The sequence below is a fragment of the Notolepis coatsorum genome (assembly GCF_963971535.1).
Source record: "Notolepis coatsorum genome assembly, chromosome: 20".
NCBI classification, from domain to species: domain Eukaryota; kingdom Metazoa; phylum Chordata; class Actinopteri; order Aulopiformes; family Paralepididae; genus Notolepis; species Notolepis coatsorum.
The window spans coordinates 48,614,115-48,632,072 of record NC_140184.1 but is presented as its reverse complement, the minus strand read 5'-3'; the positions used below and the strand labels follow the sequence as shown (position 1 = coordinate 48,632,072).

At 43.5% G+C, this 17,958-nt stretch overlaps 1 protein-coding gene across 1 annotated transcript in view; it reads left to right on the top strand.

Annotated features, from left to right (window-relative positions):
• Positions 1-17,958, top strand: part of LOC311247027 (protein unc-13 homolog C-like) — a gene marked incomplete at both ends in the record, with an annotated part of 325,735 nt that overhangs the window by 45,225 nt on the left and 262,552 nt on the right. Inside the window, 1 exon segment of the mRNA XM_084337310.1 lies at positions 585-656. Coding sequence (XP_084193436.1) covers positions 585-656 — 72 coding nt within the window.

Genomic DNA, 17,958 nt, shown 5'->3' with positions numbered 1-17,958 from the left:
GGAATAGTCATAATTGTGCACAAAAAATATTAGACCAATCAGCCTTGTAGTTTGCAAGATTTGCTGTGGACAGATACACGCACCGGACCAATTACATGATCTGATCCAGGCTGCTGCCGGGTGGAGATACAGAGGGTGAGACAAACTGAGAAGCTTAGCTTGATTTGTTTTATGTTTGTTTCTTTTTCTTTTCAGGGATATGTTTTATGTTTCACTAAATTATTCATCAGCTTTTCTTTTCTTATTTCACAAACAGTTTTATCTAGAGAAGTTCTGTCTCGGGGGAAGTGCAGCTGTACACTCAGCTTTACCTGTTAATGAAATAATGTGGATGGATCTGTTATGACTCATTCTCCTCTTTCTCTATCTATCTCTCTCTCTATCTGTCTCTTTGTGTCTCTCCATCTCTCTCTCTCTCTCTCTCTCTCTCTCTCTCTCTCTCTCTCTCTCTCTCTCTCTCTCTCTCTCTCTCTCTCTCTCTCTCTGTCTCTCTCTCTATCTCCCTCTCTCTCTCTCTCGCTCGCTCTCTCTCGCTCGCTCTCTCTTGCTCTCTCTCTCTATCTCTCTCTCTTGCTCTTGCTCAGACTCTCGCTGCTCGAAAGGCAGGCATCTCGTTCTCCCTGGTGAACCGATCTACCCTGAACAATGAGGACCTGGTGAGTACATGACCCACCCACCCTGCCCAACACTAACCCTAACTCTAACCCTGCCGAATACACAAAGAGCACTAACCTGTTACGATGGGGTGGCGAGGGAAGGAGAGGAGAACCCAATATGCGGAATGGAAGGAGGAAACGGAGACGGTAGATTGCTCTTCTCAACACTGTGTTCCTTTATTGTAGAACCACGAGAGCGATAACATTACAAGGCAAAAACAATAGCGAAAGGCGCAGCCAAGCTGGCACTGAGGAAAATGAACTGAGAACACGAAAATCAAAGTGCACAAAACGGAATACTAACAAACACTTACTTTGACTCAAAACAACAAAAGTGCAAGGACGACGTTGACAGAGACACGACAGGATACAGGGGTAACAGAGGTAATGACGCTACAAGGAAGGGAGGACAGACCAAACTTTAATACACAGACTGATTATAATGAACAACACCTGGCAAAAGCCAGGCCAAAACACAGAATCAGATAAACACCAAACTAGACACAAAAAACATAACCAAATACAACAACCAGACAGGAGGACGACATCACACAAGGGAAGGGAAAGCCAACGACAACAAGCATAATGATATCACATTAATCATACTTAACAACACATATATAATAATAGCCTGCACCATCTGATGGTGCCCGCTAGAGGTCGGCAGGAGACCACTGTTCATCTTGTCCCCACTGCCCCAGACAGGGCTCAGTCTGGGACTGTGACACTAACCCTGCCCAACACACAGATATCACTAATCCTAACCCTGCCCAACGCCCAGCACACAGAGATCACTAACCCTACCCACCATACTGAGATCACTAACCCTAACCCTGCCCAACACACAGAGATGACTAATCCTAACACTGCCCAAATCACACAGATCACTAATCATAACCCTGCCCAACGCCCAGCACACAGAGATCACTAACCTTACCCAACATACAGAGATCACTAACCCTGCCCAACACACAGATTACTAATCCTAACCCTGCCCAACACACATAGATCACTAATCCTAACCCTGCCCAACACACAGAGATTACTAATCCTAACCCTGCCCAACACACAGAGATTACTAATCCTAACCATGCCCAACACACAGATTACTAATCCTAACCCTGCCCAACACACAGATTACTAATCCTAACCCTGCCCAACACACAGAGATTACTAATCCTAACCCTGCCCAACACACAGATTACTAATCCTAACCCTGCCTAACACAGAGATTACTAATCCTAACCATGCCCAATACACAGATCACTAATCCTAATCCTGCCCAACACACAGAGATGACTAATCATAACCCTGCCCAACACACAGAGATTACTAATCCTAACCCTGCCCAACACACATAGCTCACTAATCCTAAACTTGCCCAACACACATATTACTAATCCTAACCTGTGCCCAACACACACAGATTACTAATCCTAACCCTGCCCAACACACAGAGATTACTAATCCTAACCATGCCCAACACACAGATTACTAATCCTAACCCTGCCCAACACACAGATTACTAATCCTAACCATGCCCAACACACAGATTACGAATCCTAATCCTGTCCAACACACAGATTACTAATCCTAACCCTGCCCAACACACAGATTACTAATCCTAACCCTGCCCAACACACATAGATCACTAATCCTAACCATGCCCAACACACATATTACTAATCCTAACCCTGCCCAACACACATAGATCACTAATCCTTACCATGCCCAACACACAGATTACTAATCCTAACCCTGCCCAACACAGATATTACTAATCCTAACCCTGCCCAACACACAGATTACTAACCCTAACCCTGCCCAACACACATAGATTACTAATCCTAACCCTGTAACCCACTAAGTTCAAGTTCAAGTTTCTTTAATAGTTGTCATACAGAAGTACAGAATACTTTCATACAAAATGCGTCTTACTGTTACGCTCCAGAGACTGTGCTAGACAAGATAGTATCAAATAACATAGTATAGCATGTAATTTAGAAGAAGAAAATGAGGTCACAGTGTTCGGTATAGACATATGTACAATGTTCTGAGTTACCATATAATATACAATACTATGCAGTGTACTAATGTACAGTACTATATAGTGCAAAGCAGAAATGGGATGAGGTACAATTTAGGTACAATTTACAGTAAGGTGTACGAGTTGTAGTGCAATCCTTCATCAATACATATAAAGTGTGGGGAGTGGGTGCTACAGTGTGTTTGTTTAAAGTGGGTGTGTGCTATAAAGTGTGTGGAGTGGGTGCTACAGTGTGTTTGTTTAAAGTGAGTGTGTGCGTGTGGATGTGTGTGCTATGTGCGTTTGGTGGTTGTTGTTGTGTAGTGTTCATTGTTCGTTTAGCAGCCTGATGGCCTGGGGATAGAAGCTTCTTCTGAGTCTTTCTGTGCTCGCCTTGAGACTCCGGTATCGCTTGCCTGACCGCAGCAGTTCAAAGAGGCAGTTGTTCGGGTGACTGGAGTCTTTAATGATTCTCTTAGCCTTGCCCTTGCAACGCTTGTTGTAAATGTTCTGGAGGGTGGGGAGCCCCCCTCCAATTGTGCGTTCGGCTGAACGTGTCACTCTTTGTAGTCTGCTTCGGTCTTGTGCAGTGCTATTCCCAAACCAGGAGGTGATGTTGCCGGTCAAGATGCTCTCTATTGTACATGAGTAGAAGTTCTTAAGGATCTTCTGACTGACTTGGAACTTCCTTAGGCGCCTGAGGAAGTAGAGGCGTTGTCGTGCCTTCTTCACAACACTGTCAATGTGTGTGGTCCATGTCAAGTCCTCGGATATGTAGGCTCCGAGGTACTTAAAGCTGTTGACTCTCTCAACCGGTGCCCCGTCGATGCTGAGGGGGCTGTAGTCCTTGACCCCGACCTCCTGAAGTCCACAATCATCTCCTTTGTTTTGCTGACGTTCAGGGAGAGGCTGTTTTCCTGGCACCATCCCGCCAGGACCTTGACCTCTTCCAGGTAGGCCCTCTCGTCGTTGGCAGAGATCAGGCCCACCACCACTGTGTCGTCAGCAAATTTGATGATTGTATTGCTACTCCGCTGAGCCACACAGTCGTGTGTGTACAGGGAGTAGAGGAGGGGACTCAGAACACAGCCCTGGGGGGCCCCTAACCCTGTAACACTGTAATCAGTAATCCTAACCCTTAAACACCCAACACACAGAGATCAGTGTAAATCCATCCCATTTACAGCACTCTGTCTCTGTGGGGGATGGAGGCCAAGACATTGAGGGGACACTAATGTGATGTTCTCTGCATTTAGAGGGGGCCTCTGCCAAGCCAGTGGGTAGAGGGGGTGGACACGGTCGGGCGGGGTGGGGTGGAGGGATGACAATGAGTGAGAGGGAGGTGGGTTGGATTAGTGACAGAATCTGAGGGCTGTGTGTTTGAAACTGAGAGCCTCAGTCTGTACTTGATGGATGCCCCAGACAGGCACTGCCAGGAAAGCAATGTCCCTCAAGAGATGGAAATGGATTGCATTGGTCCCTGGCTGTATTTTTTCTAACTGTGTGTGCTGTTGTGTAACTGCTTTAACTCAATATACAGTATATGATGTGGGATTGTGGGGAAACAATTTGGTTGATTTGGCACATTTCTCAGGTAATGTTAACATTCAGCATGTAAATGTGAGAGGGATTAGAGGATCGAGCATCGTCCTTGATGTAGCTACTGTGTGCATCCGTGGCATGTTGAGTGCATTTAGTTCTGTTGAATAATTTAAACAGATTAGAATATCAATCACCAAGGGCGGAATCCACAGAGAATGGATTGCGCGAAGCAAATTGCATTCGCGGAGCCTGCTCTGCGTCTGCGAGGTATCCACGGAAGCACATTGCTCGATGAGATACCAGCGCAGACACGCCCAATATGTGTGGCTGCGAGCAGTCTGCACTCTGCACTCTTGACAGCACTCTTGGCAGAAATGTGTGTCGAAATGTAGCGTGCTGTCAAGTTTAGCGCGCTGTCCAAAAAAAGAAAAGAAATTAGAAATCAAGAAATCACTCCATCCATTAACTCAACTGGACTGTCATACTTGCACTAGCACTATTGCACTTGGGACCTTTATATTATATTATTGATGTTATTATTTATACATGCTATATTCAGTATGTTTGTATGTGGTGATGCTCTAAACTCAATTTCGTTGGACCAACAATGACAATAAAGATTATATTATTTTGCACTCCTCTATACATTACGAAGTAAACGAAATACAATACAAAATGAACGGAATACTAAAGAAAATAGATCTTATGAGTTATGAACAGTATCTAACTTGTTCGAGAAATATAAAGCCAAGTGCCAATAGCCTTCGCAACTCGTGATTTAGAAATAAGGCTATCTGACATTTCAAATGCTTGCTTCTGAGATGATGATCAATACAGTAAACATTTATTTCTGATATAGATGCTGGTCAGCAGTAATGCAATGTCATTATTATTATTATTCTGAAGTTATTATTATTATTAAATAAAAAATGTATTAATAAGAACTCGTCTCCTTCACTATAATCTAAATGAAATCTGATATAGGCCAGGGCCCTCATTTATCAACGTTACGTACGCACAGATATGTGCGTAACCCATGCGTACGATCATTTCTAAGCAAAGTTCAAGTTCAAGTTCTTTAATAGTTGTCATACAGAAGTACAGAATACTTTCGTGTGTGACTTATCAATTTGAACGTGAACTTGACTTTGTGCGTATATTTACGCTCAGCTCAGGGCATGCGTACCTGGGCCCTCATCAATTTTTCTTAGAAAGTATTCTATTTTCATACGTAAGCACAGAATTTAGAATGTGTGCACGCACAAAAAAAGCGGGATTTATCACATGTGCGTACACAGGTCCTACGCACAGTTATCTTGATAAATATCACCTTGCTCCTAAGCTGGAGCTTGTGCACTGTTTTAAGTATTTGCATACCAGAACCGCCCCGATTAACCATATACGGTAATGGAACACCCCCATGAAATGTGGAAAAGTGGACTAAGCCGAGGGAAGCGTGTTGTACACGGTGATGTCGGATATTATATCTATTAACTTCCTAAAAGACCATTGCTGCCTGGACACTGCAAACACTAATAAAGACCATTAACCACTGTTTTGCCGTTGCCCGTTGGTGTCATTAATGCATGCTGGAATAAGAATGCCTTTCTTCATTTATTTTTAATATTAATAATTATTATATTACAATAAAAGACAGCTCCGTCTTTTAATACACACATATATTGTACAGTAACGTCAAATAAATATACAGTCCCCGCTGAAATAAAGGTTCTGCACGCACATACCAGCAGTGATCTACAGCATAAAAGATAGCCACTTTATAATACTATTCTGAGTAGATAATTCATCTGTATCGCAACAGAGTCACGGATCTGGTCGGGGCAGGTAGCATTATGTCGGGAAAATCTTTATGAAATAAACAAATGTGAATTAAAGAATTTAAAACGAAGTTTAGCATATTAAATTGTTTTATAAGCTTATAGATTTTTTCGTGCTGATTTGAGAAGGGTCCAGCTGCAGAGCCGGAGAGCAACTCTCAGGGCCAAGATAGCACTTATACTATTTTGAGAGAGACAGCAGAGAGACAGACAGACAGACAGACACTGTTCCACAGTGTGTGTGTGTGTGTGTGTGTGTGTGTGTGTGTGTGTGTGTGTGTGTGTGTATGTGTGTGTGTGTGTGTGTGTGTGTGTGTGTGTGTGTGTGTGCGTGCGTGTGTGTGACTACTAGTCTCCTAGTAGAGACTCAGCCCCCCCCCCCCCCCCCCCCCCCTCTGGACCACCTCCTAGTAGAGACCCCCCCCTGGACCACCTCCTAGTAGAGACTTCTCTAGGAAGAAGACGAAGATGAGGATTAATGACTTGACTTTTCTGGTTACAGCCGTGTACTGCAGTGAAAGGATTAAGTTTTGCTTGCGGTGGTTGCAATTCCCCCTCCTCATTGCAGCCGGTCGTACAGTCTCTACTAGGAGGTGGTCCAGGGGGGGGGGGGGGGGGGGTCTCTACTAGGAGGTGGTCCAGAGGGGGGGGGGGTGAGTCTCTACTAGGAGGTGGTCCAGAGGGGGGGGGGGGGGGGGTCTCTACTAGGAGACTAGTGGTCACACACACACACACACACACACACACACACACACACACACACACACACACACACACACACACACACACACACACACACACACACACACACACACACACACACACACACACACACACACACACACACACACACTGTCTGTCTGTCTGTCGCTCTGCTGTCTGTCTCTCCGGCTCTGCAGCTGGACCTTCTCAAATAAGCACGGAAAAGCTTTTAAGCTTATAGCTCCAATTTGGGTCCCAAATTGCGGTACAAATGAAGGAGGTGTCTCGGGTAGTGGACTCTAGTTAATATTATGTTCTCTCTGCAATTAGACTGCCCCTCATTCATTCATTCATCCCTATCTGATGCTATCTCTGAAAACAGTTCCTGCGAGCGCAGTAGTGCACCCGATAACGCTATATATAAACCTGCATTCATTCGGAGAGAAAGACCTATTCCACATGCTATTTAGGGTTTGACAATAATTACACTAATATCGCTATTTCACAATGAACTATAATGAATTACGGGGGTCATACAGAACACGTCAGTCAAGCTTATTTCCGCGTTGAAACCAGGGGCGGAGCTAGGGGGTGGCTACCTGGGCTCAAGCCCCGGATGTATTCTGAAAAGCCCCGAATCTATTTAAAAAAAAATAAAAAAAAATAAAAAAAATAAAAACTTTTTTTTTTTTTTTTTTTTTTTTACAGTTCATCATTGTTACATGAAAATATGTTTGCACCAGATTTAGCAGAAGCTAATTTCCATCTGTGGTCTATCCAGCTGCTAACTGTATTTGAGTGAGTTAAGTATTGGTGTTATGGTAGACTCAGACCTAAGCTTTAAATCACAATCAACAAGTTGACAAAAACGTAATTCTTCCACCTTAGAAACATAGCTAAAGTACGGCCATTTATAAATCAAAGGGATGCTGAAAACCAGATCCATGCCTTTATCTCAAGCCAACTTGACTACTGTAATGCACTCCTTACCAGCCTCCCGAAAAAATACGATGATAACTATTTTATTGCAATGCACTATTGCATTATTTTATTCTATTTTACTAACTATTTTATTGCACTGCACTATTTTACTTTGTATCAGTGAATCATAGACGCCTGGCCATAAGAGCATTCGGAGCATCTCTGCTCTCCCACTATTGAACTTGGGGGAGCAAAGGTATGATCTTGCTCCACCACTTTTTGATTATATGAAAAATATGATATATCCCCCCCCCAATATATAAATCTAACCATAACTACGTTATGGTTAACTGAGTTTTATAGTGAAAAGAGCAGCTTTATTGGTCAAGATTGAAGGCTCTATATTGCAGGAAATTGCACGTACAGGTTCATTAAATTCAAAAAAATTCTGTCGTGGAGGGGGTCATGCCGGACCCCCCCTGAGAGATCATGCCGGACCCCCTCCAAACCACCCCTTGCCTGCAAAAAAAAAAAAAAAAAAAAATTAAATTAAATTAATTAAAAAAATAATAAACAAAAAGGGGCCCATCTGGGCTAAGCCCCGGATCTCCTACAATCCTAAATCCGCCCCTGGTTGAAACTAATGCATGTAACTGATGAGAGCTATGCCGTCCGTCTGCAGTCCCCATATTCTACCACAGGGCGTCAGCTACGCATGCTCTGGGCTATGCGTAGACATAAGCACAAAGTCAAGTTCACGTTCAAATTGATAAATCCCACACTTTGCTTAGAAATGGTTGTACGCACGGGTTAAGCACATATCTGTGCGTACGCAACGTTGATGAATGAGGGCCCAGCCTGGCGGTAGAATATGGATACTGCAGACGGACGGCATATGCTCTCATCAGTTTCATGCATTAGTTTCAACATGGAAATATGCTTTCGTTCATTAGTTTGACTGACGTGTTCTGTATGACCCCCGTAATTCATTATAGTTAATTGTAAAATAGCAACAGTAGTGTAATTATGGTCAAAACCCTATAAATAGCATTTGGAATAATAGGTATTTCCTTCTGAATGAATGCAGCATGGTTTATATATAGCGTTATCGGAATATACGGGGTGTACTGACTGCGCTCCGCGTAACTCAACTCGTTATTATTTTGCGCATAGATTGCAGAAATACAGGAACGTTTTGATTATATTTAAAAGGCTTTGCCATTGTTAAACGAAACAAGTGGAATTTCGAAGCTGTAAGCAGAATACAAGTCATATGAAAACCCACGATATAGTGTTCTTCCCCCTTCCTACTGTATAAGAAAGAATTTTAAACGCATTGCAACGAGAACAGAGGTTATTTGTTGAGTTTATGTGTATACAAAACCCTTGCAATAAATGTGTCTTAAATGAATGAAAAGCATACATGCTCTGGATACAGGTAGCATATATCGTGTGGGTGATATGACTTGTATTCTGCTTGCAGCTTCAAAATTCCACTTATTTAGTTTTGTGTCAAAGCCTTTTAAATATAAATCAAAACTTTCCCGTATTTCTGCAATCTATGCGCAAAATAATAACGAGTTGAGTTCTAACAAAGAACGTATTACATGCTGGTAGGCTGATAGAGTAAACTATGATATGAATATGAATATGATATGATATAAAGGTATACTGGTCCATCCGCGAGGATATCAAGGACTCGGATAGCCATTAAATGCAATTTGAGAATATAGGCTAAAGCGACGGCCTATAGCCTATACATATTATTTAATGTTTTCATAAGCGTAAAGATACAACAGCTAGATTAATGATCAAGTTAGTTTACTGTATGCAGGCTTCGCAGGGCTGTGTGTTATTATATATGCGCATGTTACTGTTGCATAATGTAGGCTGGCTGCTATTATATGTAATTCATATAGGCTACCTAATACCAACAACAAAATAGATTGTATCATATGCTTCTACACACATTATATTATACACATCATATTATATCTTGATTCGGCAGCGCCTCTGTGAACAATCTCTCAGAGTTTGCTCCATCAATAAACAAATCCAGTAATGTGAACGGGATTCCACTCGGTCAATGTACAGATAATCTGCGATGCGCATTTTGGCTGATAATGTGCCGGTGGCCGGAGTCTCATTCAGGCCTAATTGTATTTAATTCAATTGTAATGTTATTACTGGGGTATCTCAAACATCACTTAAATGCAGATCAGGGTTATCCACTGAAGCCATAATGACTCTGACCAGAACCACGGGCTCATGACGAGCGCACATAATAGGCATTGTAGAGCGCAGAGTTGGCGTGCTGAAATTGTGCTTAATGTCGGGTCAGCTTGTCATTTATTTCTGTCAATGTGCTGGTTCTGTAGCAGGACTGGGTCAGTCAACATCCTTGGCTCCCGGCGCACCGAAGATAGTCTACACACTCCCTCCTCCTCAGCGGAGTTGTCTGTGAACTTGGCAACTTCATTGGATTTATTTATTCTCAAAAAATATCTATAATCATACGATTAAATATTGTTTAAAATAAAACGCTAAATACTATTATTCTGTGTGTCATGCTTCCAAATAAGATTGTTCACAACGGGAAATGCTGTATACGTTCAATTTGTTGGTTGGACCTCGGTGATCAATCTCGCTCTCAGTGAAGTCTCTCAGAGTTCGCTCGGGTCAGTCCACTTTTCCACATTTCATGGGGGTGTTCCATTACCGTATATAAATAATAAATAATAATTCATTTAATTTATATAGCGCTTCTCAATAACCCGAAGTCGCTGACAGTAGTCGGGAGCAGGGGTACAAACAAAGAGGCGAAAGCAAAGAAACAAAACAAAACAACAAAGAAACAAAAACAAAGGAACATGAGACCATGGGGGGAACGGGGGAGACAGCCTGATGGCACAAAAAAAAGACTAGAGACATATCGATCAGGTTGGAGGGGAGGGGGGGGTTTAGGGGTGGGGGGGGTTGAAGGCAAGGGAGAACAGGTGGGTTTTGAGGCGAGCTTTGAAGGTGGAGAGTGTAGGGGAGTCTCTGATGGACTGGGGGAGGGAGTTCCAGAGTCGGGGTGCAGTGCGGGAGAAGGCCCGATCTCCGAAGTTTTTGAGCTTGGATGTCGGGACAGTGAGGGAGGCAGTGGAGGAGGACCGGAGGGAACGGGTTGGGCGGTAGGGGAGAAGGAGATCAGTCAGGTAGGGGGGGGCCAGGCTGTGGAGGGCTTTGAAGGTGAGGAGTAGTGTTTTAAAGTTAATGCGGTGTTTGATGGGGAGCCAGTGGAGGGAGTGGAGGACAGGAGTGATGTGTTCGCGGGACCGGGTGTTAGTGAGGAGGCGGGTATATGGTTAATCGGGGCGGTTCTGGTATGCAAATACTTAAAACAGTGCACGAGCTCCAGCTTAGGAGCAAGGTGATATTTATCAAGACAACTGTGCGTAGGACCTGTGTACGCACGTGTGATAAATCCCGTTTTTTTTGTGCGTGCACACATTCTAAAGTCTGTGCTTACGAACGGAAGTAGAATACTTTCTAAGAAAATTTGATAAATGAGGGCCCTGGCCTATATTTGATTTAATAATTAGATTATATTCTAGTGAAGGTTATTATTAATTCATTATTAATTTTATATAATAATAATAATAATAATAATAATAATAATAATAATAATAATAATAATAATAATAATAATAATAATAATAATAATAATAATAATAATAACTTCGTTTTATATAGCGCCTTTCATAAAACCTAAGGTTGCTTATAGGGAAGAAATAACAAACAGACTGTAGCTGAGGGGCTACACAACCCTGACTGTATTTAAATAATGAGCTTGGCAAATACTAAATGATATATTAACCAATATTAAATGTACACAAAATGGCGGACACTCTTATTAACTGGAGGGGACAGGGATATGAACCCGAGTTGAATTATTACATTTAATGTGTAACATTAAACTGGGGCTAATCAAATTTACATGCAACCAGTCGGGTATAAGTCGCTGGATAGGGGGGCCTCGTACGGACCGTGTTCCTATAGTCCAAAACGCTGGTCTTCGGTGTTGGAGTATGTCACTGCACTTCTCCTGGCTTTGGCGATATTACGATACCATTTTTAACTGGTAATTCACTTCACCAACGTTACCATACAGCGTTGTAGCAAAAAACAACTCTCCTCTCTCTCTCACTTTTTCTTCCCCAACTAACGGTAACTTTCTCTCCGTTCCAATACGTAACGTAACGTCCCAATACGCTGTATACAGCCACTATAGCGATATATCTCTGCATGTGGCTTTATATTTGTCGCTCAAATTAGATTATGTTTATACGAGCATTAAGCCAAAGCCCACAACGTTATATAACGATATTTAAATAAGTACAAGCCCACAACGTTATATAACGATATTTAAATAAGTACAATGCTCAATATCTTGATTTGATATTGTCGTTCGAGATATTCTATATTATTTCACGGTCTGCTACAATTACTGCTGCCATGATCACCTGTTTAGAGGCTCATTTACATAGAAAGGGGAGATTTTCCGCCCATATTACCTCATTTAAATATACGCCAATTGCACGGACGCAAAGCCATATGTTACGCATGAGCAACCTAATTTCATTCATTTGAGAGCGAAATGCGCCGGCTTTGCTTCGGAAAACGCGAGCAAAGCCTCTGTGGATTCCGGCCCACGTGTTTGCTGTATTTCAGCAAGTGACATCTATGGACCTCAGGGAATGTATTCCCAGTGTCAGAAATATTGTGTCTGTTACTATGCTTGAGTAAATTGTAATGAACCAAAGGAGAATATAAATTATTTGTAATTTGTCAAATCTAATCAAATCAATAAAGGGCAGACGATTTACAGTTTTTTTTGTAGATACAATATTTTTTATAGATACAGTCAAGTTTGCCATCTGGACACATGCAATTTGAAATATGAATATAGAATATCAGGCCTTTATAAATGACCTTATTATGGCCAAGTCATACATCTATGGATCAGGCCAAATCTCTTCTTTCCAATGGCAGAGTTCAATCTGGATTTAGTACCACCAGGCGCCCCGGAGTCAGCATTGCCTTGGCTTGGGCTGATCGCTATACTAACTCGTTTGGCTGGGTTAGGGGGAGGGAAGCCGTGGGTGGGAAACTGGCGTTGTGGACGAAAACACCCTTTGAGCGTTGCCACTAGGAAAACGCATTTTCCTGCCAAAACTGTGTTTCTTTTTAACTTGGACATGCAAACGTAATCATTCGAAAATAGAACGTTGCTGTTTTAGCCCAGTGTAACCATGGCCTCACTTTTGGCTGCGCCATTTCCTCGCGTCAATATCTGCCGGTTTCCGACTCAATGTGCTGAGATAAACTCATATTTCACTAATAACACTTCAAATCATTGGTAAACAAACGTAGTGCTGAAAATATACACTTTGACTGCTGTTTTGATAGGGTTAGGGTCTTTACTCTTGGCTACATTTGGGAGGGGGAAAACACTACATTAATTAATACGGACTGTATTGATCTATTTATGATGAGCGACAGCAGGCTCCCCCAATAATTTGATCTGATTAAATGATTCATCAAAGAATCATATTTACCATGGAGTGGTATATATAGTATATGTTCTTAATATTACCGTATCTGTGACTTTACCGTGTATCGGTGGTCTGATGCTGTAACTGATTCAGCCATTTGCTCAGCTGGTCACTAGTACAGTTTGGCAGGAGTTTGGCACAGTGCAGTAGAAGCTGAAATAGGGGAGGTTGTTATGAGTCAGCCTTGTCGCTTCATTTAGAACACAATCTGCATTCCATAATGAACATTGTGCTTTAGAGGAGGCAGAGAGCGAAAGGGAGAAAGAGGGCAGGGATGGCGGTATATCTCAATCGATGGGGGGAGGATTGGTCCTCCTTTTGCGTTGACCTCCAAAGCTCTCTGCATTAATTGATTTGCCTCTCTCGCCGGAGACAAAGTGTTATGGGAGACAAACACAGTGGGAATAAGATTTATGTGAGAAACAAACTAACTGATAGCTTTGTCTCTCTTCAGAGACTATAGAGTTGCATGTATCCGACTGCATTATGTACAGTCACAAGTTAAATGTTCCACGCAGAGCAGTGACCTTTATTTGCACACATGGATGTGTTTCTATGTTCATACACATTATGTGTCTTTTCATACGCCTGACTTGACCTTCATGGATCCCATGGCATGGCCCATGTGATGATAAACCCTGTGCCTAATGGCTTTTGATGAGTCCATGGGACCGATTGAAGTGGCATTTTTGATCATTGGTGATGGAGGCCGAATGTCGGTGATGAGGGACGGATGAGGGAATGGACAAGTGTGTTAATTCATGGACGAGGCGCAGGGGCCTGAGCGGAGAGCTGCAGATTGTGCAGCGGTGGTAAGTAGGACGAGCAGATGTCAGAGTTTTATCTGCTGCATTAAGTCCAGGAGAGTGCATCCCTGTGAGGTCTCCGAGCACGCCTGGTAAACGGCCATATGCTGTTCAGCTGAGATGAGGAGAGGAGAGGAGAGGAGAGGAGAGGAGAGGAGAGGAGAGGAGAGGAGAGGAGAGGAGAGGAGAGGACAGGACAGGACAGGACAGGACAGGACAGGACAGGACAGGACAGGACAGGACAGGACAGGACAGGACAGGACAGGACAGGAGAGGACAGGAGAGGAGAAGAGAGGGATGACGTCACCAAAGCCCATGTCACTTGGTGTCACTGACCCAGTAGCCAGGGCCAACCAATCTGTCCTCCTTAGACAGATGTTTGGACCTGCTCTCTCACTGGCTTCCTCCCCTCTCACTGTCCCGCAGTGTCTCCCTCTACTTAGTACTCTACTCTCTTACTCATGTTCTCAGTTCAACTGGATTGATATTATCAATACCAGAAATGTGGCCCTCAATGTCCATGCAGCCTGAGGGCAAGAGATGCGTGTAGGCGACTCTAAATTGCTTGCATATTTCACGTAACTGTACGTGGTTGAGTCTCCGCGGTCCTTGTGCCAAATGATCGGAAAACCATACACATTGCATCTTACATTTATATTCAATAGTTCTATCATGGCAGCAATAATATTTTGAGTGTTGATTAGGTAAAAAATAAGAAATTTACACAAAATGCTTCATATAACGACAGCAAACATTCTCTCTATTTCTCTGCTCTCTGACTCACTATCCCCCTTCTTCCCCTCTATTTTCTCTGCTTTTTGGAGCAGAAGGAAATGTTGTGTGTGGGCTGGCTGATTGCCTGTATGTCCACCATGCAGAGTGCTGGACTGAACATCTGAATACAGAGGCTTTTTTAAACCGTGGAGAGAGAATAGAGGGAGTTAGAGTTGTAGATAATGACAGAAAGAGTGAGATGGGGAGAGAGAGAAGGGGCGAGGGGGTAGGGGAGAGAGGGAACCACTCCTCTAACACAAGCAAAGGTCTTAAGATTCCCAATAGCTTTAGTAATATTCCAGAGTAAATTCCACTATGCATATAATTTTGTCAGCGCAGACGTTCGATTTTTCATCCTGTGTACGTCGCATCTCAGAAGGTCTTTTCGTACAGATGCGTCGGGTGGGTGGGGGTTGAAGATGTGGGTACAGTAGGTGGAGAGATTAGAGAGGTGTGGAGAGAGGTATGTGAGGAGGAGGAGGAGGAGGAGCAGAGGGAGGAGATCAGATTGTTTTCCGTCACGTCGCGCTGCTAACGAGCGGCGGCCGCAGCTGCCAGGGATCAATTCCACTGTCTGTCTGCCGTGACGTCACCAGGGCCCTCATTTATCAACAGTTCTTAGAAAGTGTTCTACTTTCATTCGTAAGCACAGAATTTAGAATGTGTGTACGCACAGAAAAATCTGGATTTATCACACGTGGATAGACGTGTCCCACGCACACCGGCAAGTACTCTGTGTTGATAAATGCCACTTGTTCTACACTCCACGCTTGTGCACGATTTTAAGTATTTGCATATAGAACCGCCCGTAATTAACCATATACGATAATGAACACCTCCATGAAATGTGGAAAAATTTACTAAACCGAGCGAAAGCGTGTTATGGGAGAAATACACGACAGGCTGACAGACATGTACACGGTGATGTCGGATATTATATCTATTAACTTCTTAAAAGACCATTGCTGCCTGGGCACCGCAAACACTAATAAAGACCGTTAACCACTGTTTGCCGTGGCCCGTTGGTGTCATTAATGCATGCTGGAATATGAATGCCTTTCTTCATTTTGTTCATTAACGTTCGATTAATACCCAGGGATTAAAGTTATCCGTCAATTTTCTACCTGCATGGTTTAATATGATTCATAGAGGCATACAATCTATTTTGATGTCGGTATTAGGTAGCCTATACATTTTTTATATGAATAATTATTATATTACAATAAAAGACAGCTCCGTCTTTTAATACACACATATATTGTAACGTCAAATAAACACATACAGTCCCCGCTGAAATAAAGGTTCTGCACGCACGTACCAGCAGTGATCTACAGCATAAAAGATAGCCACTTTATACTATTCTGAGTAGATAATTCATCTGTATCGCAACAGAGTCAGGGATCTGGTCGGGGCAGGTAGAATCGGGAAAATCTTTATGAAATAAACAAATGTGAATTAAAGAATTTAAAACGAAGTTTAGCATATTAAATCGTTTTATAAGCTTAAGTTTTGCTTGCGGTGGTTGCAATTCCCCCTCCTCCTCGCAGCCGGTCATACTATCTCTACTAGGAGGTGGACCAGAGGGGGGGGGGGGGGGGGTGGGGTGAGTCTCTACTAGGAGGTGGTCCAGAGGGGGGGGGGGAGTCTCTACTAGAAGGTGGTCCAGAGGAGGGGGGGGGTGAGGCTCTACTAGGAGGTGGTCCAGAGGGGGGGGTCTCAACTAGGAGGTGGTCCAGAGGGGGGGGGGGGGTCTCTACTAGGAGGTGGTCCAGAGGGGGGGGGGGGGGGGGCAAAGTCTCTACTAGGAGGTGGTCCAGAGGGGGGGGGGAGTCTCTACTCTCTAGTAGTCACACACACACACACACACACACACACACACACACACACACACACACACACACACACACACACACACACACACACACACACACACACACACACACACACACACACACACTGTGGAACAGTGTCTATCTGTCTGTCCGTCTGTCTCTCTGCTGTCTGTCTCTCTCAAAATAGTATAAGTTGCTCTCCGGTTATGCAGCTGGACCCTTCTCAAATAAGCACGGAAAAGGCTATACGCTTATAGCTCCAATTTGGGTCCCAAATTGCGGTACAAATGAAGGAGGTGTCTCTGGTAGTGGACTCTAGTTAATATTATGTTCTCTCTGCAATTAGACTGCCCCTCATTCATTCATCCCTATCTGCTATCTCTGAAAAAAGTTCCCCGCGAGCGCAGTCAGTGCACCCGATAACGCTATATATAAACCATGCTGCATTCATTCGGAGAGAAAGACCTATTCCAAATGCTATATTTATAGGGTTTGACAATAATTACACTACTGTCGCTATTTTACAATGAACTATAATGAATTACGGGCCATACAGAACACGCCAGTGTTGAAACTAATGCATGGAAGCTTATTTCCGCGTTGCAATATTCATATTCTACCACCGGGCGCCAGGTACGCACGGTCGGAGCTGTGCGTAAATATACGCACAAAGTCAAGCGCAAGTTCAAATTGATAAGTCCCACACTTTGCTTAGAAATGATCGTACGCACGGGTTACGCACATATCTGTGCGTACGCAACGTTGATAAATGAGGGCCCAGGGCTTTACCCCACAGCACAACACACGAGCGGCACACACGGTGCACAACTCACATGCCCAACGCTCAGTGTGACATGAACCGAGAGAACAAGATAGAAAAATGGGGAGGGAGAGAGAGAGAGAGAGAGAGAGAGAGAGAGAGAGAGAGAGAGAGAGAGAGAGAGAGAGAGAGAGAGAGAGAGAGAGAGAGAGAGCAGTTTTCTGTGTAACTTGCATGTCTTCTGGTCTGTGTTGGCATCAGGCTCGGGTGGGTGGCGGTATTAAATCTGGTTGAGAGGGGTCTCCTGCTGTGGCGTCCAGGCCATGATGTCGGCATATAACTGTGACATCTGCTCTCATTCTCCTCAGATTACAAGGGACGTTATTCTCTCTCTCTCTCTCTCTCTCTCTCTCTCTCTCTCTCTCTCTCTCTCTCTCTCTCTCTCTCTCTCTCTCTCTCTCAATCTCATTTCATTAAATGTCCCACAATCTGGGGGGGGAG